The sequence below is a fragment of the Phodopus roborovskii genome, unplaced genomic scaffold (genome assembly GCF_943737965.1).
Source record: "Phodopus roborovskii unplaced genomic scaffold, PHOROB, whole genome shotgun sequence".
Taxonomy (NCBI): Eukaryota; Metazoa; Chordata; class Mammalia; order Rodentia; family Cricetidae; genus Phodopus; species Phodopus roborovskii.
Window position 1 is genome coordinate 2,277,814 of NW_026125543.1, and position 24,075 is coordinate 2,301,888.

The window sequence follows — 24,075 nt, forward strand, 5'->3', positions numbered from 1 at the left end:
TTCTGTGGTCTTTGAAGGAGTTGAAGACAAATAGTTATGGTTATAGTTTTCCTTAGTTAGGATTAAAGATAAATTACATATAAGACTTTAGACTCACAAAGATAGGATAGATAATAGAATATTTTCTTAAATCTTACTAAATGTTAATGGACTAAATATTGTTAACTGTGATTCTTATTTGATAACTTTTGTGTGATGTATTTTGCTATGTTAAAGTTAAAACCCTTCTTTTTATTTTAGACAGAAAAAGAAGAGATGATGGGAGATGTCATTCTGTAAATATGTTTCTCATACTGGTTAATGAATAAAGCACTGTTGGCCATTAGGAAAGCAAGATAGGCGGGACTAGGAGACAAGGAGGAGAGAGGAAGTAGTAAGGGGAAGTAGTAAGGAGGAGTCAACATGGAGAGACAGGAGAGAACAGAACCACCGGCCCCCCTCTCTCTGTTAAAATGAAACCACATAGAAATACTTAGATTAATAGAAATGCATTAATACTTAAGACAAGCTAGCCATAAGAAACTAGTACCTGGCCAACAGAATTTTATCTAATACAGAGACTCGGTGTGTTAATTGGGGCTGGTGTGGCGGTGGGACATGACTGGCAGGAAATCCTTACTCATTACAGATATTAATTAAAAAAAGTAAGCAAGAACACAAAAGATAAACTGGGAGATGAGAAAAGATAAAAAAAATTCAATTGTTCTTAAAGTGTTTACTTCAACTGATAGCTTTACATTTTTTTCTCTTTTGCAATTTGTTTTCATATAATCTTTTAAAAGGATGCAGCAAGACGAGTAGCTCAATAGTAGAGTGCTCCTCTCCTATGTGTGAGCCATTTGGACACACACACACATATACACACAATTTTAATTGGCCAATTAATAGAAATTAATCTTAGTCAGAAGCATCACAATATGAACATCAACATCATAGAAGTGTAAACTCTGGATTTGAGTCACATGACATTAGAATATTTTCGTTTATTATTTTATTTGACAATTTCATACATTTTTCTATGTATTTTAATTCTTGCCACCCCTTATCAACATGTCATGTTCCAATCCTTCTTACAAAAGGTCAAGGAAGACAGCTGTAAAACAGTGTCTTCTAGACATGACATAGCCAACCATGACCACATACTTATGAAATACCTAAAGCCAAATGCTATGCATACATGTAATCTCAGCTGAAACTCAAGGCATGATGATGGCTTCCAGGAAAGCCAACCTAAAGGTTATCTCAAAAGGAAAGAAAGGGGCCTGAGGTGAAGGCTCATTGTTTATCCAGAAATCCAGGTTCAAATCCTAGTACCTAGCATGTAGATAATTTTGATTATCTATATGGTAATCAAAATTGTTTGTAGCTCCAATTCCAGGGGAACTCTTCTTGCCTCTGCAGGCACCAGGCACACAACAGGTACAATGATAATACATGCAGGCAAAATATCCATATACTAAATAAGTAAATAGTTAAAAAAGAAAGGGAGGAAAAGGAAAGGAAGGGGAAGGCTATGTAATACATTAACTGTATAGGTAAATGTGTCTGGAAATAGAATATGAAATACTGGAAAAAACAATTACAGTGTCTACTCAAAAGTAACTACACCGCAAATAGTAGCACTGACTGCTATAATAGGAGCAACTTATTTTGAATAAAAGGATATCTGTGCAACATTTACAGGAAGTAATGGCTTACCAAAAATTTTTACTTTATGGCAAAAACCATTCAATACATAAAACATGCATAATTATGTTACAGAACTATGGAAATTATTTTAATTGGTAAATTTATATCATGAAATAATTGAACCTTAGTATTAAATTTTGTTTTTCTAGGATAACAAGGATGAGATCCACCAATCTAAATCATATTAATCATCTGATGTTGGGGGTCAGGTGACAACATTTATTTCAGAGACCCAGAATCATACTTTGGCATTTCCATCAAAACAAATATAGATACAAAGGAATGTGAGATCTAGGGTGACAGATAAATTACAAGGGAAGGATCATGTATGGATACAAGAAAGGAAATATGTCTCTAAACAGGGATGTGAAGTTATAGAACAAAAGCCCTGCAGACACAAAGGAGATCAGCTAGAGTATAAATCAATCCTAGACACAGCATAAAAGAGACATAGACAAACCTGGTGTCTGATATTATTTAAGACTTAGATAACCAAGCCTAACACTGCATTCACTGTTTAGATAGCTCTGTAACATTCCTTACCACTGTGGGGTTTTTATGTTTTTTTTTTGTTTTTTTTTTTGTTTTGTTTTGTTTTGTTTTTGTTTTTTGCCTGTGGTATCCAGTTAAAGTTTGAATAGTTTGACAATCATCAGATAATTAACGGACAGAAAGAAAATGAAGTGGGGACACTGTTGTACAAATCAATACACTATTACTTTACTGATGACATCAATCGACTCAAGTACAACACTCTTCTCTGAGTTAAACTAAATAATCATTCTCATCATGATCCAGATCTAGCCAAATCCCCTGAACAAAGCTTACAACTTACTTTTTAAATAGCTAGAAATTAAATTCTTGTTAATAACTCAAGTTGAATATTCTGTCAGCTTCTTTCCAAGATGAAGAATGATAAGCTATTGTTATCATTTGAATGTGAAGTATTATCTAGTCTCATGTACATGTACAGTAGGTTTATCCCCTAAATAGGAGCACTATTATAAAAGGTAATAGAATATTCAAAAAGAGGCATCTAATGAGAAGAAGTAGTCACTACAGGCATGCCCTAGAAAGATGCAAAGGATTCAGCTACATACAGAAGCAAAGCAAAGAGTGGAGCAAGGTACTTCAAAAGACCAGCATGCACATGAACATATTTATTGCTAGGAGAACAGCAAAGAGGACTGATACAATGAAGTCAAAGAGAGTGGTAAAAATATGTCAGAGGCATGCGATTAACAATTCAATTAAATAAGGAGTAAGATATTTAAAGAAGTAGTGTGATCATAAGTAAAGAATGCAATATGTAAATATCCTGGTCAGTTTTAGCCATCACCCTGAAACAGCCTACAAGCACCTAAAAATGTAGACTCAATTGATGATCTAGGCATATTAGATTTTGCTTGGTCACACCCATGGGTTCTTTATTGATTTTTAATTAATATAGGAGGTCCCAGATCACTATGAGTAGCACCATTCCCTGGGCAGGTAGTTATGGGCTATAAAGAAAGCTAGCTAAGCATGAGTCTGAGTCACCCACTTACCCAGCTGGCATGTATTCCTTCATGGTTTCTGCTTCAAGTCACCATACCATCTAAGTTCCTGCCCTCACTAACTCAATGACACGCAGCAGCCTATATAATAAAATAAGGCCTTTCTCCGTTAACTTGCTTTTGTTCACTATTTTATCACAACACTGAAACAAATGAAAAACTATAAAAGTAACTCATGTGGAAAGAGGATGATGTTGGGACTAAGATGGTAACCATGAATGTAGTGAGGAGAGTAAGGAATAGGAAATAGTAAAGGGTTCTGCATATAGTCTTAATTTGAAGATTTAAAGATGTATTTATTGTATTTTTGTGTATGAATGTCTTGCCTACATGTATGTATGTGTATTACATGTATGCCCAGGGACCAGTAAAGTCACAAGAGGGCTTTGGGTCCCCAGTAACTGGAATGATAGATGGTTATAAAACACCATCCAGGTACCAAGAACTAAATTTGGGTCTTCTGAAAAAGCAACAAGTGTTCTCCAGTCCCTTTTTCTGGATATATTCTGAAGGCTAAAAAATACTATTGAGTTTTTGGATTTATTATAAGAAAAACCAGAGATAAATGGATTGAAGTCTTAGGTGTAGCTAAATGGTCCTAACATAAAAAGGACAATAATATTTGAGAGAAAAATCAGAAGAAACCACTTGGTTACAGAAATTTATGCAGATCACTGAATATCCTAGTGGAACTGAAATAAAGGCGACAAAAGAATAATCAGTATCTATAGAGAATTACAAGAACCAAGGGGATTATCTCAATAATGAATTATAGAAGAGAAGGTTTATAAGAATGAGACCAGCGGATTGTAGTATTCAGAAGTACAGGTAGGAATAAAACAAGGCAAAAAATCATTAAGAGAAACTAACACAAAACTGAAAAAAGACATTGCTGGAATATAATGTTGCAGAATGGCTAAAAGTAGAAACACCAATGACAACTTATGCTGGAGAGGATGTGGAGAAAGGAGAACACTCCTCCACTGCTGGTGGGAGTGCAAACTCCTACAGCCATTTTGGAGGTCAGTATAGAGGTTCCTCAGGATAATGGGAATCAGTTGACCACAGGACCAGGCAATCCCCCTTAGGCATTCATGCAACAAAGACAAGTGTTCAACTATGTTCATAGCAGCATTATTTGTAATAGCAAGAACCTGGAAGCAACCTAGATGCCCCTCAACTGAAGAATGGTTAATGAAGATGTGGCACATAGACACAATTGATTACTACCCTGTGGACAAAAACAATGGAATCTTGAAATTTGCAGGCAAGTGGATGGAACTTGAAGAAACCATCCTGAATGAGGTAACCCAGTCACAAAAAGAGGAACATGGTATGTACTCACTCATATATGGATTTTAGACCTAGATCAAAGGCTCAACAGCCTATAATTTACACCGCCAGAGGAACTAGGATACAAGGTGGGATCTAAGAGATTCATATAATACCCCTCACAGAAGGGACAAGATCTCCAGAGCACATGGGGAGTGGGGAGGGGCAGTGAGTAGAGAGGGAACTAGGAGAAAGAGAAAGGGAGGAGAGGAAATCATGTGGGATTAGAAAGATTGAGTTGGGGGGGAATAGAAGACGAGAGAGAGAGAGAGAGAGAGAGAGAGAGAGAGAGAGAGAACATAAAAGAGGGAGACATTATAGGTTTGAAGAGAACTGAACCTAAAGAAATGTCCAGAGACCTACAAGACTAACAATTTGAGCAACAGTGGAAAGGCTACCATAAATGCCTATCATTGATGATATCAACGACTAACTTATCCACCATCATGGAACCCTCATCTAGAACCTGTTAGAAACAGAAGCAAACACCAACAACTAAACACTGAACCGAACTACAATCCAGAGGCAGAGAGGGAGGAGCTGCAGAAACTCATAGAGACAGCTGACCTGAATAAGGAGGAGATAACGGGCCCCCAGATTGATAGCTGGGAATCCAGCATGGAACTGACTCAGACACCCCTGAACATGGGTCAGCTAGAAGGCCTGAGCAGACTAAGGGACATCAGACAGTGGTACTAGGATGTATTCCTAGTGCACAAAAGGACCTTACAGGCACATCCCCCATGGAGGGATACTCCCTTAACCTAGAGACAGAAGAGAACTCCTAGTCCCTACTTCAAATGACTTGACAGATTTAGATGATCCCTCCTGGATGGCATCATCCTCCATGTGGAGTGGGGGGTGGATGTCAGGGGATGGTTGTCAGGGTGCATGTGAAGGGGAGGAGAGAAGGGAAGAGGGAGAGAAGGAGGAAGGAAGAGGGAACTGAGATCAATATGTAAAATAAAAATAAACTAAATAACCAAGAAAAAAACAAGGTCAGTGGAGCAAAGGTTTCAGCAATATGAATGCAAGTATGGTCATGACCTGAAAGCATTGGTGGGACAAGAGTATATGAGTAAATTGAAAGTTTTCTATTTGGAAATCAATGAATATTGTTTGCAAAGTAAGAGATACATTAGAACTTCATAAGATCAAACAGGAAAAAAGATTTAAAAATCAATATGATTATGACAAACAAAATTTTAGAAATGATAAGCAAGACTTCAACTGGGTTTTGAAAAAACCTATAAAATGTTATCTATTACAATATATTTTAAATTGCAATTATTAAATGTGCTGTCTGTGAGATTAGTAATAAGAGGTGTCAATTATTCAACTTCTAGTCAACACTGCAAAAGACATTTCAGATACTACATACAATAAAGCAACATGAGAAACAGTTACCAGAAAAGAAATGAAGTCATCAGTTTTGGATGATATTGCTTCTACAAACAAAATTTAAGACATCTTACAAAGGCCTATAATTAATGAAGGAGTAGCATCAGCAGTACAAAAACTTTTTGAACTAATCAGTAATTATATTTCTACTTATTTGACAAATCAAAAACTAAAAGAAATGGTTAAACATTAAATATGTTGGGTGAAAATAAATCCATCAAAATCTGGTAAATTTTCTACATACAAAAATAGAAGATATCATAAGTCATTAAAAATATGAAACTAACACATAAACTGAAGGGCATAATAAGAATATCACTATAACAAAATGAAACTGCTTGTTTTGTAAAAGCTGATGAGTTAATATATAGGAAAATACAATAACAAAAGAAGTTAGGCAATCTTAAAGAGCAATAGGAAAGACAGATGACTGAATTGTCAGCTATTAAGATGTACTAAGAAGCTATACAAAAATCATATAGTGCCAAAAAAAAATAAAAAATAAGGTCCCTGTTTTACAGCAAAGATGACATTGCAGTGCAGGAGAAAACTACCTTTTCAAATTAATGGATTAGCTAGACAAAAGTGCATGTATTCCAGAACAGTGTTATATTACAGTAAACTAACTTTACAACTTTAGGCAAAGTACCATAAGTCAAAAGTGCATAAATTCACCTACTACACTGGAATTTTAGCAACATGCCCACTTCAAATTTTGCATTTCCCCCCGTAACTGTTGGTCACTCAAAGTTGTAATTCACAGTCATTCCTTAAGCACTGGGTTGGGGAAAAATCTTTTTAAATTGATTTTTCTTGAGACAGATTCTTAATAAACCAGACTAATCTTTAATTTGTATTTCTCCTACCTCGGCTTCAGAGAGAATTTTGTTTCCAGTTTCTACTTTCATTCACAATTTCTAAATTCGATGTCAATGCTTACATTCAAAGCATAATATAAAGCATTCGTTAATTACCAATCAATATTACCACTGACAGATCCAAAGGTAACTTAAGAAAATATGATTAGCGATTCTCAACTGTACATACAAAAGCCATCAATCAATATGAATCACTTACCTTTTCAAGTAAGTAGCCAATGACTAAAAAGCCTTTTCCACCCAGCATCTGTTCTTGCATGGCTACTGAACTTTTGAGTAGTTCCACGAGGAATGCCAAAAGAGTAGCACTGTGTGTAAAGTACAGACAATTTCATTTTGTAGTCATTATATATTTATTATAAACATAGTACTCCAGTTCAGTAATTTGTTTTACAAAACAATAACAAGCACTCAAATTTAATTTTGTGAAAAAAAATGCTACATGGCTTTTAATATCCCTACATGTATCTTCGCACAAGCAAGAAAAGATGTGATTAGTTTTATCTTTCAAATTAAAAACAATAAACTAAAAAAACTGTATAATTTATAACCCTGTTAAGCATAAAATGTATCTATATGCATGTAAAAACAAACTTCCTACTTTAAATGAACCTAGCAAAAGATACATCTCACTATTTTATAATATAAAAACCATAATATTACAGTTAGAAACAGGCTTTCAAAATTTTTAAATATGTACAGGAAATAGTTTTTGAAGAACATAAACCAGTTCATTAACTTACTTTAGAATTATTACTTATAAGCACTTATTTTATTTACAAAAAAATCAACCGGAGAAATTTCACATACCACTTATGTCCACACATGCCCTCAGAAAAGTTCATGAGAGCAAAGCAAATAAATGACTCATGTATAAAAGAAATGAGAAGCTGCTAAAATTACTTATGCAGTGCACACAAACATATAAGATACTGGTAGATACCAGACAAAGATAATTACTTTACATGTATACTGAATGAGTAAATGAGAAACAAAAGGAAAGTGATTCCAATGAATTAAGCTTTGATGATGTATTTTTTCATTAGTTAGAGATATATTTTCAAGCAGCAGCACTGACACATGAATGAAAATATTCATTATGTGCGCTTAATACAGTTATGATAAATTGACATATACCAGGCTTCATTTGAAATTGAAATAATATCTATCTGAAATGTCTTATAAAATGGCTTACATTGCCTATTTATAATAAACACAGCAGTACTCACTCTTAAAAAATATTTAAGAAAATGTGATAATGAGGAAAGCTCAACCATTATTAAAGAAATCTAATTAATTGGATTTTCACTTACCTTAGCTCTCCTTGTTTTAAAAGTATTGACAACACACTTCTCCAGTAATCTGGATTATTGTTTATTTATTGATTAGTTAGGATAAAAACTTATCATAACAAGTACCAACAGCAAAATGACCACTAGCATTATAAAAATCAATGACTAAACAAACTACTTGATATTCTGAAAAACATACTACCCAGAAATAAAGTACTTCATCACAAGAAGTTAAAACTCAATCACATTAGCTAGTTCAACATCCTTAAAACATACAGACACACAAAAATGAAAATTTACATTACCAATCAGTGATATTCTTTTTACTTTGTCCTTAAGCCAAAGGTAAATATTTCTAAGAAAACACAACTAGCAAGGACTCCCTTGGGATTCCGTAAAGAAGTTATTAAGCAATCTAGTTGATTTTAAATGAATTGGGTCAACAGTCAAGTCCACTTCACAAATAAGTGCTTAAATCCTCTATTACATAACACTTCTGTTTAAATGTTTAAAAATAAAGAAAACTACATAGACATTCCACAATTTTCTAACCTATTCATGGATTTTCACCTACACAGGAGTTAGGGGATCTGATTCCTAAGCATCAGAACTGTCAAAAGGGAAGACTCAAGTCTGCCTTGCAGTGGTCCCTATGATACATTAAAGAAAAGCTGGAAGTATTCTTTGAGAAAGTCACATACATATACACATAAAATTACAAAGATGCCGTGGACTTTTAAAAATCTTCTATATCACACAACTATTCATTTGCAGTCACGTAATGTGTGAACTCAGACCTCTATATACAGTGCCACTACAGTGCAAAAGTAGAAAGATAGATTTGTTTTGATTCCAAAATCTGAACACATCATGTTGTCCATAAAATATTGAATCCACTTTGGTATTACCCATGACAACAGAAAACTCAAATACATTTACTAACTAAAATATTTTTTAATTTGTACCTAAGACAAAATGCAGTAATAGTACCACATCTTTTCAAAAAAAAAAAAAAAAAAAAAAAAAAAAAAAAAAAAGAAAAGAAAAGAAAAAAGAAAGGAAAATAAGGTGTTTTTGACATGGTGGACTTAATAGTAAATAGATGGCCATCTTCGAAGATGTACAATTTCAAACATAATTTAGCAAACTTACCAGTAACTAAAATGCATCGGATTGCTGCAGGGCTCACAATAAACTTGCAAAATTCTGTGTACTGCCATACAAAATTTCTCTCCATTCTTGCCTATTTCCAACTCCCCTAGATACAAAGGCAAATATAAAGCATACTTCAGCCCATTCCTATATCTCCTCCATTCCACTTCCTGTCTAGAACACATCAGTTCATGTGTAGAGGGTCTAAACATATACACTAAGCCAAAAGGCAAGCAGCTCTGTCAGCCAAAACCAACACAACATAAAACACAGCTGTGCAAAGTACAGCTTCAGCTAGCCAGAGACAGTCATTGTCAGCAGGTTCCTTGGCAGATTATTATGCAGTGATAACCTTTTCTAATAAAAGTAATGTAATGTATTTTTTTTTAAGTTACTGTCCTACTTTAGGAATGGTTGGGGATTTAAAATCCTGTCTCCTTTGAAGGACAATGACACTAATAATCTACTATGGGACCTTTTCTCCTGAAAACTTAATTAACATTTTCCAATTATTAATAAGCTTTATTAGGTTAGCAAATAATATTCACATATCATTATTTATGAGAGCTAAATGTCAGGGGGTGTAAGAGGTAGCATGATAACAATAACAACTCCATAAACTCCATATATTTGTTGTCAGGACCTGCTCACCATCTTAGTAGTCTTGAACAACATACGAGAATATTTAGCTACTATATATAATGATAAATAATTTTAAATGAAAATACAAGTATTTTCATTACATTAAAATATATGTGAATACAGATTGACTTATTTCCAGTGCTTTTTCCAAGTATTATTTCAAAAATCACTAACGTAGACTATTCATTGATGCACTCAAGAGAGTTTTAATATCTTTGGATACTTTTAGTGTTCATATACACAAAATATTGCAAAGATATTCCTCCTTGAAAATCAAGTTAGAAGGAATGAATAGATAATCTATGAACATTTATAAAGCCATGCCATATAAAATAAAATCTGAATGTTTGATTTTCATATTAAAACAAAAAGATATATGTAAGTTGGTTTTCAAAATAAGCATCTTTTTATTAAAAAGAATGTAACAAACCTATGAAAAACTTAAAGATTTTTGCTGAGATGCAACACCCTCTTCTCCACTTTTAAAATGGTGTATTTAATATCTTAAAAACTCTATAGGTAAAATGAGTGTCAAATTAAATTCAATAGTAGATTAAGTCTCAAGTAAGATTTAAGAGATCCTTACAATCTTTTGAAATTTTCAGTTTTCATCTCTTTAAGCAGCCTACTGTTAAAATACACTAAAACTTTCAAAGATTGTTAAAATCATATAAAATACTTACTACACCACAGATTCTATACTAATTTGTCACTCCCAAGCCAAGAGGATCATTAGTGTGGGTTGCAAAGAAAATTCAAGGCTGATCCAAGAAACTTTGTGAGACCCTGTCACAAACATAAAATGGGGAGGGGGCCAGAGGGTGGGTGGTGGGGGAGAAATGCTTGCCTAGGATGCTATAAGGCAATAGATCTAATTCCCAGCACTTAAAAATGTTTTTTTTTTTTGAAATAAAAGAATCAATTTATCAGAAAAGTTAACCTCTTTCACAGTTCAGAATGAGAAAGGCCTAAAGCAAGTTTCTAACTGCAAGTACAGTTAGCAGTTTTTGAACTTGGCACTTCTAAATACATCACTTCAAAGTTATGTAAGGAAACACTGAGGAAGGCAATGCCACTTTACTTGGTGTGCACAGAAGCTTCACAACAAAGGTAACTGCTTAGAGGACATAGCAAATGCAACATTGGTAAAGGACAGACAGAATGGCTGGTAGACAGGGTATCTTTTGAGTATTTTTCGCCATGAAATCTCTGCTCGTTAATTTCAATAGTTTCATCCAGGTGATTTAAACATGAAAATACATAAGAGATAGGACAAGGATGTTCTACAACTCAAGTCACTGAGCATTTATGTCTTTATCTGTTGCAGGTTGTGACTTTATATTTCAACATTCTATATTTGATTAAAAAAATCTTCAAAGTCTAAATTTTACTATTTAGATATATCAACAAAAGAAACAAAAATGTTAAATATATACATTGCCTGGAGAGATGGCTCATCAATGAAAAGCACTGGCTGCTCTTGCAGAGGACTAGGGTTTGGTTCCCAGCACCCACATGGTGGCTTATTTGTATCTCCAGGAGATCTGGTGCTCTCTTCCAGCCTCCACTGGGCACCCACAAATTAAAATGTCCTTGTGCTCACCCTTCTGCTTTGGACTCACACCACCTCAACACCTGTAATGCAGCAAGAATGCTTCTCTGTCACTACAGCTCTGACTTCTTAAGAGACTCATGTAAGTGGTTTTAAGTACATGATGTTCCAAGATTTTCTTCCAGACTTACATGTATTAACCACATTTTAGATTAAGTATGGTAAATACATATTTCAGATTATTTTTAGTTTTTAAATATTTCATAGTAGAAATTGATGGTCACTTTGGACATCCACCACAAGGGTTACAGGATGGCAGTGTGAATAAAGCTACTACAAAAATAAAGAGGAAGGTTTGCAAGTGAGAAGTTTCTGTTCTTTTCTCATAAATAATACCAAGGAGTAGTTAGATAAAATATACATGCACATGGCCAACTTTACACAAAACTGCCCAACTATATTCCAAAGATGCTATACCATTCGATAATCCCACTAATACTGGGTTTCTGCTGTGTGGCACATCACTGCCTGCATCTGCACCCAAGGATTTTTGTTTGTTTGGTTTTGGGAGGTTTTTGTTGTTGTTGTTCTTTTTAACTCTGGCCATTCTACTAGGTGTGCATAAACGTGATAGCCTCCATCAGCTAATTGTGTTGAAAACCTTGAGCTATTCTGGCACATTCATTTTATTAATATTTCGACCTTAGGTGAGGTTTCTTTGATTATTTTTAATTGGATTTTTCTTTATATTTGAGAGCTAACAATGCACTGTATACAACTGAAAGAAACCCTTCTTCAAATAAGAAATGAATATTATCTTGTTTCTATCTGAAGCATGTCTTTTTATTACATTTTTTTTAAATTGAGAATGCCATACATGTATATAATGCTTTTGATCAAGTTCTTCCCTTCCCACACTTCTCCCCAACTTTCATGTGTTCTTTTTCTTAAGTTCATCAAGGCCACTTAGTGCTGCCAGTATGGCATGGATGTGGAACCATCTACTGAAGCATGGTGAGCCTCTCAAGAGCAGTCCCTGAAAGAAAACTGACTGACTCTCTCCCAGCAGTCATCAACTGCTAATAGCTTCTCAGCTACAGTGGAATCTTCTTGACTACATCGGCACCTCCATGATGGGATTTAGGTCTTATGCATGCTCACAATCACTGTGAGTCCAAATGTGCAGCTTTTTTGTTAGGTTCAGAATCAGTTTCATTGTAGTCTTCCACTAACTCTTGCTCTTAGAATCTTCCTGTCTGTCTTCCCAGATGATTACTGAACCTTAGGATGGAGGATTGGGTATGATACAGAGAGGTTTCAATTGGAGACAAGCACTCAAAAGTCTCTTATTCTCTGCATTCTGACCAGCCATGGATCTCTGTATTAACTGCCATCTACAGTAGTAAGAGGTTTCTCTGATGTGAACTGAAAGGTTCACTAGTCTATGACTATAATAACTTTCTAGGAGTCACTTTAATAGTGTATCCATTTCTCTATATCTATGTTTTCTCCTAGGGCCTATGACCTACAAGTCCTTGGCTCCATTAATAGTACCAAGAATGAGATCCATCTTTTGGAGTAAGTCTTAAGTAAAATTAGGAAGTAATTAATTATTCACTTGTGTGCCAATACTGAAACAGTTAGCATATTTTGCAAAGTCACCTGCAGGGTTCACATCTAAGTAAGACTGATCATTAATCTCCTCCTCCAGTAGTGTATATAACTCCTTCCAGCTTATAAGAAACACCAAGTAGGAATACAGATTCTGAATGGGTACTAACTTGATTTGTTTATGTTTTATACCTCAAGTATATGGTGTCTTCAGCAAAAGGGTCTTAAAATCAAATTTTGGAGGTTAACAAAGAGCAATGGCAATATTTGGGGGAGGGTCTATGAGAACCCACTGAACACCTAAAAAAAGGTAACCCATTCCTTGTACCACAGTTTTTATTTGAGTTATAGTATCTGGAATAGGCACTGTTCCCTCATTACAGTGTACCTCCTTAAACTTTTAAAAGCCATATTATGCATTTTAGGAAGCTATATAGAAGATAAAGCTTTTTCAAACTGTTACTGCCACTATGAAAATAGGCTAAGAGCTTCCTCAAAAAGCTACTACCAGATGACATTGCTCACCACTGTGGTGGTTTGAATGAGAATGGTACCCCATAGGTTCATATATTTGAATGCTTAGTCAGCAGGGAGTGACACTATTTAAAAGGGATTAGGATGTGAAGCTCACACTTTTAATCCCAGCACCAGGGAGGTGAAGAGAGGAATATAAAGCCAGAGGAGACAGACTGCAGGTGGCAGTCTGAGGTTTGGTGGAGACAGATGCAGTCTAGGTAGAAGGCAGTCTGAAGACAGGATTGTCCTTTTGGTCTGAACTCTAGTGGCTGGCAGCTTTGTTCCTCAATCTTCAGGTTTAACCCCAATACCTGTCTGTGAGGATTTATTATTCATGCTATACCACATTTTATCCAGAGCAGGAGTATTGATTCTGATGATACAGTGTGAATATTTTCTTTCATGAATTAGTGTCATAACTAAAAAGACTTTGTCCAGCCTGTTACAAACCTTTCCTCTTATATTTCCTCTTATTTAGGCATTTTTTTTAAAGTAAATTTTACATGGGATACATTGCCTAACTTTGACAGGTGATTTCCTGACATTTTTAAAGATATTTCTTTTATTATATATACACAAATCCCATTATAGATGGTTGTGAGGTATCATGTAGCTGCTGGGGACTGAATCAGGACCTCTGGAAGAACAGGTTGTCTCTCTAGACCCCTCCTGGCATTATTTCAAAGTGTATTTGCACCGAGACAGACACACACACACACACACACACACAGAGAGAGAGAGAGAGAGAGAGAGAGAGAGAGAGAGAGAGAGAGAGAGAGAGAGAGAGAGAGAGGAAAAAATCCAAATGTTTGTATGTGTCTTCATTGTAGCTTTATGGGAATTCCTAAAGTCAGCTAATTAAAATTCCCTCAAATTCACAGTCTGCCTTTCTCAGTATGTGCATGCAGGTACATTCAGAGACCAGTGGTACTAGTTCCCTTCAGCTGGAATTACACATGGATGTTAACCACTTGATGCAGGCGCTAGGAAACAATCTTAGTTCTCAGGTTCTCTGCAAGAGCAGTATGTTCTCTTAAACACTAAGCTATCTCTCTAGTCTCTAAAATCATCTTGAAAGTATTTTTTTATTGTTCTCGAGCACATTAATAGATACAGAGAAAAATAATTTTGCTTCTGAAAATTTTATCTTACACGACGAGCTAAAGAGTGTAAAACTACTAAAATGAAACTAGAATTGAATCTGTGTCAATTCCTTGAGAATTGGTTTATACAAATTCATGTCATCTTTGAAAACTGATCATTGTAATTGTAATTTTCTGCTTACAATCTCTGTAACTCATTGGTTTTATGTCTTATAGCATTGGCTGGACCCACTGATATAGTTATAAAACACATCAGAGGCTTTAAAAACCACCAAGGCTCACAGTAAAGAACTCTCCCCTTTCTAGGATCTCACTGACACTTCCAGTTTTCTATCAAAAACTAAGACTTCTGTTTGTCTCTCTTCTATGTTTTCCTCTAATTCTTCCCATATCTAGAGATACAAGAAGGAAAAGCAAGACAACAAGAAATAAAAAAAAATTTAAAAAGAAAATTCAAAGATGATTTGTTTCACTGGTCAAAGGGAAGGATGTCCCCCTCAGGTTTGGCTGGTATAGTTTGGGCTTTCACTGAGACGAGACCGACTATTAGAAATTAGGACACAAAAAAGGCAGAATGCAGAAAGGAAAATTAACAAGTGACTTTTATACTAAAAATAGAGGGCTTCTCTCAGAGATATAGTCATTCTCATTCATAGTCTATGGTTTCTCTCAAAATACTACACCTACACCTCCTTCCTCAATTCCAGGTTTCTAGTGCACATAGTTCACTCTTGAGTATAAAGAACACTACCTTAAATGTACGAAGAAGTCTGCATTATTTACTCACTCTACCTACTACTGTGTACTTCTCAGAGCTCTCAAAGAGCAAGGCAATGTATTTTGCTAAATACAAGATATTCTTCTAACATACTGAGACATAAAAAGATAGAACATGCTCACTATAAGAATTTTTTATTCTTACTAATTTAATTGAATCTTCAAACTATGATGGCCCAATGTAATTCACTATTGTAATTTTCATATGCAAATGGGAAAGACCAGTGATAACAGAACATCACCAGTTAATCAAGTGAATATAGTGTCATGGTGCCAATTGTCTTCAGATCCTTTCATAATACTGAGCTGCAATTCTGACCAAGAACTATGGCAATTCATAAAATTCACAAGATAAGAAATCAGTATGCCAGAGATGATGCTAGTTATTACCAATTCCCAGATTAGCTTCCTTTGCTAAATTCCCTAGCTCCATTATAGTCATGGTCTAAATGAACAAATTGAGAGCAGAAGTGATGGGAGATGTCATTCTGTAAATATGTTTCTCATACTGGTTAATGAATAAAGCACTGTTGGCCAATAGGAAAGCTACATAGGTGGGACTAGGAGACAAGGAGGAAAGAGGAAGGAGGAAGGAGAGTCAGGATGGAGAGTCTGGAGAGAGCAGAACTGACAGCCGCCTCTCCCGGTAATACATAGCAATGGGTTAATAATTAAGACAGAGCTAGCCAATAAGAAACTAGTACTTGGCTAACAGCATTATATCAAATACAAGTCTCAGTGTGTTAATTGGGGCTGGCGCAGTGGTGGGACAAGACCAGCGGTAGGCGGAAAACCTTACTCCTTACACAGGAGTCTCTAGTGGTATACAAAGGTAGAGAGTTCGTGTGCAATTCTCTAATCTCTTTCTTCTAATAAAATAAGTACTGGCTCCTCTGAATAAGAGACTTAAAATAAATCTTTGAGGGAACTGCACCTGTCCATGTTAACAATATATCTTTCTTAAAGAAAGCCACCAAATTTCATGCATAATTTGACACTGCATTTCCTATCCTAAGACAAGCAGACCTGAGGAAAAACAAAACATTATATACTACTATGTACTTCAACATTTTGTCCCACTATTTTCTCCCTACTTAATTCTATTTTTTTTTTATCTTCACATTATATATTCCACTATACTTTGGTCAGAAAACTATAGCAACACCCAACGTGTCTCAGTTCTTACAATAACTTGCAAAAGCAATTCATGATACTCAGTAACCACGACTACACACTGTTAACAAACATACACATTGACTTGTGGAGGACCAAACCTAGATTATTTTATTAATATTTAAATAAATATGTGAATGCTGCCTTATGAGAATAATTTTCAACTCCAAAACTACGTTTTTGTTTTTTTCTGTCTTTTGCTTCTGTAACTTCACTAAATAGGGATAGATATAAATTATGAAGTGCAACCTAGGTGCAAATGATAAAAATCCCTTTTAATGCTCAGCCAATATAAACTGATTTTCCTCTCTGGATTATATCATCCGTACTCAGTGTCCCCTATCAACCAGTTCCTCCAGCTATGGGCAAAGAAATAAAAAATCCCTGACTACTTGATCAAAATAGAAAAGGCAGCACAAACATTCCACTTCAAAAATATTCATGTTAACTTTCTGTACCTAAATTAAAGTTTATAAGAGACACTGGCTACAGATGGTTCTTATATGGGTCATCTGTTCTTACATGAAGCAATAAAGTTTCATTTTGAGAAATTTATTCAAGTCGTGGAGTTGAGGCTGTCAGTACATACATATATCCTTGTTTCTCAAGGTAACAAGAATTTGCTAATTTGATTAAAATAAAACTCTCACTGCATGTTACTTTGATGACATGTTAATCAAAATGCACAACTAGCTACTCCCTCCTATAATTGTTAAGGATATTCACTGTAGACCAAACTGGCCATGAAGGCTTAACTACAGATCATACTTTGGCCCAGGTATTAATAATAGTTCCTCTTTCCAAATACTTTTCACAAACAAGGAATAACTATACATATTATCAGGGTATAATTGTGTGCTGTTAAATGAGTTTAAGATATTAAGTCAGGCAGTGGTGGTGCACGCCTTTGATCCGAACACTCTGGAGGCAGAGGCAGGAGTATCTCTTTGAGTTCAAAGACAGCGTGGTGTAGAAAGCAAGTTCCAGGACAGGCTCCAAAACTACAGAGAAAGCCTGTCTTAAAAAACTAAAACCAGAAAGGAAAAAAAAAAAAAAGATATCTACATCCTTATGCATCACTCAGGGTAAAGACACTTATGGTCCCTTCTCATTGCAGTCTTTTCTAGAGTCTCAATACCAAGCACATCAGAGTTACTCATTCCCATCAATCTGAAACTCAGTACCTACTGATTTTTCCCCCTCTGGTCTTTTCTAGAGTTGAGTTTTAAATTTTCCTAATGTGTGACCAGGCACCAATGTTAGCAGAAATATTTTAATTAATGCCTGATGTTTTAGATGTTCCTACAAACAAAATTTTCTTCAAATACCCACAGACAGCTATCAGTTAATATTTTTAAAATGCCTTTTATTTTATATAAGATTTGGCACAAAAAAAATTAATAGAGAGTGTTGACATGCTCTAGAATTTTTCTTGAGTCCCTCAGGCCCACTGTCTTTTACCAGATATGCAACTGAGATAGGCATGTTAAAAACAAACAAACAAAAGAACAGCACATTCATTTTCTTGGAAACCAATGAATATTAACAATTTCTCTCCATGAAGAATTAATTGCCCGAAAACATAAATATGTTTTCAATATGCTTTGAGTCTCTTCATCCATAAAAGCTGTCAATAAAAATCTTCAAAACTCAGATTCAAAGTAACCTTGCTCAATAATAAAGGATCTAAAGTAAAACAAATTTAATGATTTCATCAAAGTATCATAGAAAAATCACAAAACAGAATAAAAAAAAATGTCAAGGATGTATACAGAAATCAGAGTCCAAAAGACAGATAGTCTTAACTTTTGTGAGAAAAAAAATATTCAAATAATTATTGAGGACAAATCTCAAACTTTCTTCTGTGTCCTTGGCAGCAATCTATCCACTAGTCTGCTTTTTTTGTTTGTTTTGTTTTGTTTTTGTATTTTGCTTTTAAATCGTAAATTAATGGTGTCAAGACAGCCTTTTTTACAAGGACTCCATTATAAATAAAGGTGACCAATGGCTGAACCTACTACACTCTGAAAATGGATCCTCACTGAAGTTCCTCTTAGACTTAGAGGAAATGTTGCATTATCTCCTAGCCACACAAGAAAGTATGGTAGAATAACCAGTTCATGGCACTATGTATGTTAGCACATGATCATTATATAAGATGCTCATTTCATAGGAACTGATCAGTACTGGAAATCCTTGAATTCTCATTATTTAATTCAACAGTGCCTGAAACATACTAAAGTAGTAATTAGTAAACCTGGCTTCCATGTAAAATCTGCAACAGCTCTGAGCCCACTGTAACTTTAAAGAAACAGTATCTCCAAATCTTTCTAGCAAGATTCTCTTCCATCTTTGCCTTATTGTGCTCTTGCCTTTCAGTTTCAGACTGGGTTACTGTGTAATAAGAGATTAGACTCATGAGCAGAGATTTTGCTATTAACTTGGCCATAAAGAAATTAATCTGTCTGCCAAAAATAAAATATGACCATTATGAAAACCTCTAAATGATATCCCAACAAAGTAATATAAAAGCAATTGTACAAAGGCCTTCCATGTTTCTAAATGTTAGATTACCAAGGGAGAGATTCTCAATGATGTTGCCTGAAATAACATATAACAGATGAAACACAAAGGAAAAATTATTAACACACTTGAATTTGGAAATAACTAGTATTTTTTTTAACCTTTTTAGGATATCTCACATTAAAGTCTCAAAAGAATTATTCCAAATGGTCTTCTCTGCATCAGGTAATCAACAGAAAAAGGAGCATTTTATTGTGATGAAAATCTTACTGTACAGAGAGACTTTCATAGCAACTGATTATGAGTTTGCTCAAACACAATGAAAGACTTACAATCCTAGTGAAGGGTAAATAAAACTGATGCTCTAAAATATTCAGGCTCTAGTCACATTCAGATTCTGAATCTTCCTGAAGAAAAACTGAAAAGCAACCAATATTAAAAATGAATAGTTTATGGAGCCCCCAAATCTATAAAGGATTTAAGAATACATTTAGAAAAGGCTAATCATGATCCAGTTTTTAGTCTACATGAATAAAACATAAATGGCCACTTCCCATCTATAATGTCCATGTGCAAATGAGATTATTAAGTGCAGCAATATGTTCTTCCTAAAAAGAATTTTAAAAAATCAAGAAAAGAAAATTAAATGAGCTACTTTAGTAAATATCTAATAAAGTATTTAAATAAATAAAATTCAAAATAAAAAGTGCTACTTATATTTTCTAATGACAAAGGCAACCTCCAATAGGAGAAACCATCTTTTAAGAATATTGGTTTTACTTCTTTGGCTAAGCACAAACAATCACATGTTATATTTTGGCTAGTTGGATTAAAAGCACATATTACAAAGCTAACAATCTATGTATAGCAGTATATTTTCTTGGATTAAAAATGAAAAAATATGTCACTTTTATGAATACAATAAGATTAAAATAGACAATGAAACATCGAAGTTTAAAGGTAATTTTGTCGTTTTATGTATGACAAAAGAGCTAACTAGGACTGATTATTGCTAAGGGAATATAAAAGTCAACTTAATTACAGAAATAACTTTGGTAAGTCAAGACAGAATGAATTAAGACAGAAAGAAAATAATTATTTAACTTGATTAAGTAACAAATCCCAATTTTCACCTTGTAAGAGGACATTTGAAATACATTATCACTGATGCAATGCAAATGTTCAGTGAAATTCTCTATGAATGGTGTCTTACATTCCATTATTCTAGGAAAAAAAAAAAAAACCCTACGGTCTAATTATAGACTCTTTGTCTAGGAAATACTAACAGATTTACATGACTTCATTTAAATTACTATTGAAATTAATGTTGAACTTATAGAATATTATAGTTTAAGATATCACTAAAATGGGATTCCAGAAGAATTCATAAGTTTCTTCATATGGCTCTAAAATCAAGCCTTAATGATCAGAACCATTAAATCCACTCTCATAAAAATGATTGTTTAATTTCACTCTCATCATCATCATCAGAATATAGTTAGGTCACATAACACAATTATAGTATTTAAGACATTTTATTGGGCTATAATACAAATGATAGTGGCTTATTTTCTTTACGTTTTACAGAAATAATATATTGCTGGCACTTAACTATCACATTTGGATAGTTTGGATTTGAAAAATCTTTAGTAAAGTGACAGTACAACTGTCGGATGAAGCAGACACAATGCAAGAGTAAGTACTCAATGAATGTTATATACAACTTCTTTCAACTCCTGATCAACTCTGTGATCTGAAATCAAAGAGCACAGAAGAGAGTTGGAACCAAAAGAACCTTTCACTTTGTACCACACAATTTCTGCTAAGCACTTCCAATGTACTTTTTGTTTCATAGAGAAAAAAATGAACTTAAATATTGGTTCAAAACACATTTATACTGACACACAATGAAGAAAGAATACTTGTTTTGTTTGTATCACCTAATGGTTTTAACTGCTCGTTCTTATTTCAAAACATTTAATTTTATCTGAACCAAAGATGTGGTCAAAGAAATTTGAATGTTTTAATGTTCCTGGGGATGAATAATTCCTCAAAATGGTCAATGATTTTAAGGAACACATAATTTCACCAATATAACACACTAGTGTAATTCCTGAACAATTACTACATGTATTGACCAAGCTTTTGGCTCTGCTCAGTATTATTTATCCACAAGTCCATTTCAGTTTTGCACATTAATGAAGGTTACAACTATGTATTTTCTTAAAAGTAAATCATGACAATCACTCCTGAAGATAAAGTACTACAGTAGAAGGCAAGTCCAATGCCAACTAAAGAAAAATCATCTTAGAATGTTTCGGTTTCTGAATCTAATGTTGATTTCTATACTATCATTACAACAATCAAAATCCAAAGCTGAAGTCCTAGTCCTATTTCAATATTTAAGTATTTATCTAACATAAGTAACATCATAAATAGAAAGAAGGTCACATATAAAGTATTATAAGCCTTTGCTATACTAACTTAAAAATAATGGTGATATACAGTGTTGAAAATACATAAGGCATATGACAAAACCTTGTAGCATCACTTAGCTCACTTACCCTAATAACAAACCTAGAAGGCACAAGGGATCTACCTACATATTTTACTGTACTTATTCTGCGTAACTCTAAGTCCCAAAGTCACAAACTGAGGTACGAGTTAATAATTGCACTAATAATCAATATTAAGCTCAAGATTTGAATCCTAGATTTACTAGAGAGTTCAGGAATTGAGTAATAACACAATAATGCAACATTCAGTATAAAATAATATAGAAACATCATCCTGCACAAGTAAGTCACCTATCCAAACTCCAGAAAGCAAGTTTATCCTCAGTGAGGGAGTTTAATTTTGCATCACCCCACATTCAACCAAAACTGAGGCTATGGAAACAGTAAAAAGTTTTATAAAAAGGTACTATTTAATGCATGGAAAACAAAATGCTTCAGAATAAAACATAGAAACCACAGCAAAACCTTATTATAGATTAGCTCATTTTTTTCTTAAAAGCCACTGAAAATGTGAAATTATTGCAATTTTGTTGTATTTTTAACACACAAAATTTTAAAAAGCACACTGAATTTTCATTGGACACTTAAAACAATTTAAAGTGATTCTTGTCTATCTGAAAAAGTTAATATTGGCTAACCTAAAATGACAATCCTACTTTAAGGTCCCATTCTTATTTATTTATTAATAAACATTAAACAAGGAATTCTATAAACCTTTATATAGCTAAAAGTACATGTATTTGTCAAGTGAAGCAGAAATCCTCTGTAACAAGTTTCTTTTAGCATTTTATGTATAAAGGGTGGTGTTGCTGACACACACTGTATTTTATGCTGGTCCCTGTGAAGAATGAATATTTAAAAATAAACTATACAACTAACAATGAATGTTTATAAAAATCATGTCTCAGATATCAAGGACTTGGAAATGCTCATGAATTAAAATACAAAGAATTCAAGGGAGCACACAATGGAATCCCACAGAGTCCTAGAAGTGGATACACATTGTTATTAAAGAGGACTAGAATATCTTCCCTGTGACATGTTTCAATCAGCTGTAAGCTCAGGACATAATGCACATAATTAAATAAGCTGGAATTAGTAATCATAAGGGGGAACTCGGATGATAACAATATAAATAAATCAGAATGCTGAATTCTTCATTTTAACCTCCTTGATTAAATAAACAAAACTTAAATATTAAAATAAACATAAGTGCTAAAATGAGGTTTGATATCACACACACAAAAAAATTCCATATGTTGGTGAAAAGGCCTAAATAATCATGACATGTGTTATTTGCAATTTTATAACAGCTGTCCATAAAGAAATACATAATTATAGTAATCTTAGTTATAACAATCTATACTCTTGTTTCTAAACTTTTATAGAAAATATCTCTTTCAGGTTAAAAATTTGTGAATCCCAAGTAATTCCTAAAGACTGTTTAAATTGCAAGGCATTTTCTCTATTTTTTTTTTTCTCATAGCATTTAATTTAAAATATAGGTCATAATGCATCACACTCCCCTTAAGTATAAGCATAAACAACAAAACAGTTTTTAGTCAAATTCAGGATCATAAATGCATGGTTTGTTTTTATGTGTCTATTTTCACTAAACTGATCTACCACAGATTGAAAATAAGCAAATAGTCACTGTAAAGTAATAGCCCAAAAGAACACAACCTCAGGTTTCGTTTTTCTTTCAAAGCTTTTGACTTTCAAAATTCCAACCTTTATATTTCATTGAAATAAAAGGATAACCTACAGATAGGCACTGAATGTCATAAATGAGTACCACTTTTATATTTAAACATGTTTCTTACAAAATAACATTCTTAATACAGGAAGAACACTACTATCAATACTAACACAGAAGTTTTCCAAGTCAACTCAGCTAATCTGATAAAACCATATATTTTACTGAATATTAAACTTTTCCCACATCTTCATTTACTAGTTTGCCATTTATTTAAAATGCAACAACCCATTAAAAAGATACTATATGTACATCCTAATGGAGCATTTTTTGGACTACAAAATATTTGTCTCTAGAACTTGCTCTTAAAATCCAAAGCAAAGTAGCTATATAGTGTTAAAATGTATCATCAACCTTAGAAAATATAGAAAATTAGAGCTTGATACATAAGGAATTTTTGATAAAATAAGGGAAATTATGAGAAGTAAACATTAATTCAATTTCCTTAAAAAGATATTTCCTTTACCTGAACATGAACACACCACCATCTTTGTGGTTCCCTCAAAAATGAATTATATTTACAGAAAAACTTAATACTGTTCTAATTTTTGATCATGACATAGGATTATAAAATGAGTAAGTCTTTAGGCTATAAACTATATAACT

General features: G+C 33.8%; 1 protein-coding gene across 5 annotated transcripts in view; it reads right to left on the reverse strand.

Moving 5' to 3' along the window:
• Nbea (neurobeachin) overlaps positions 1-24,075 on the reverse strand; it is a 511,635-nt gene that overhangs the window by 413,967 nt on the left and 73,593 nt on the right. For all 5 annotated transcript variants that reach the window (XM_051176972.1, XM_051176974.1, XM_051176973.1 and 2 more), the window contains exon 11: positions 7,056-7,164. In XM_051176972.1, coding sequence (XP_051032929.1) covers positions 7,056-7,164 — 109 coding nt within the window. The remainder of the gene's footprint in view (positions 1-7,055; positions 7,165-24,075) is intronic.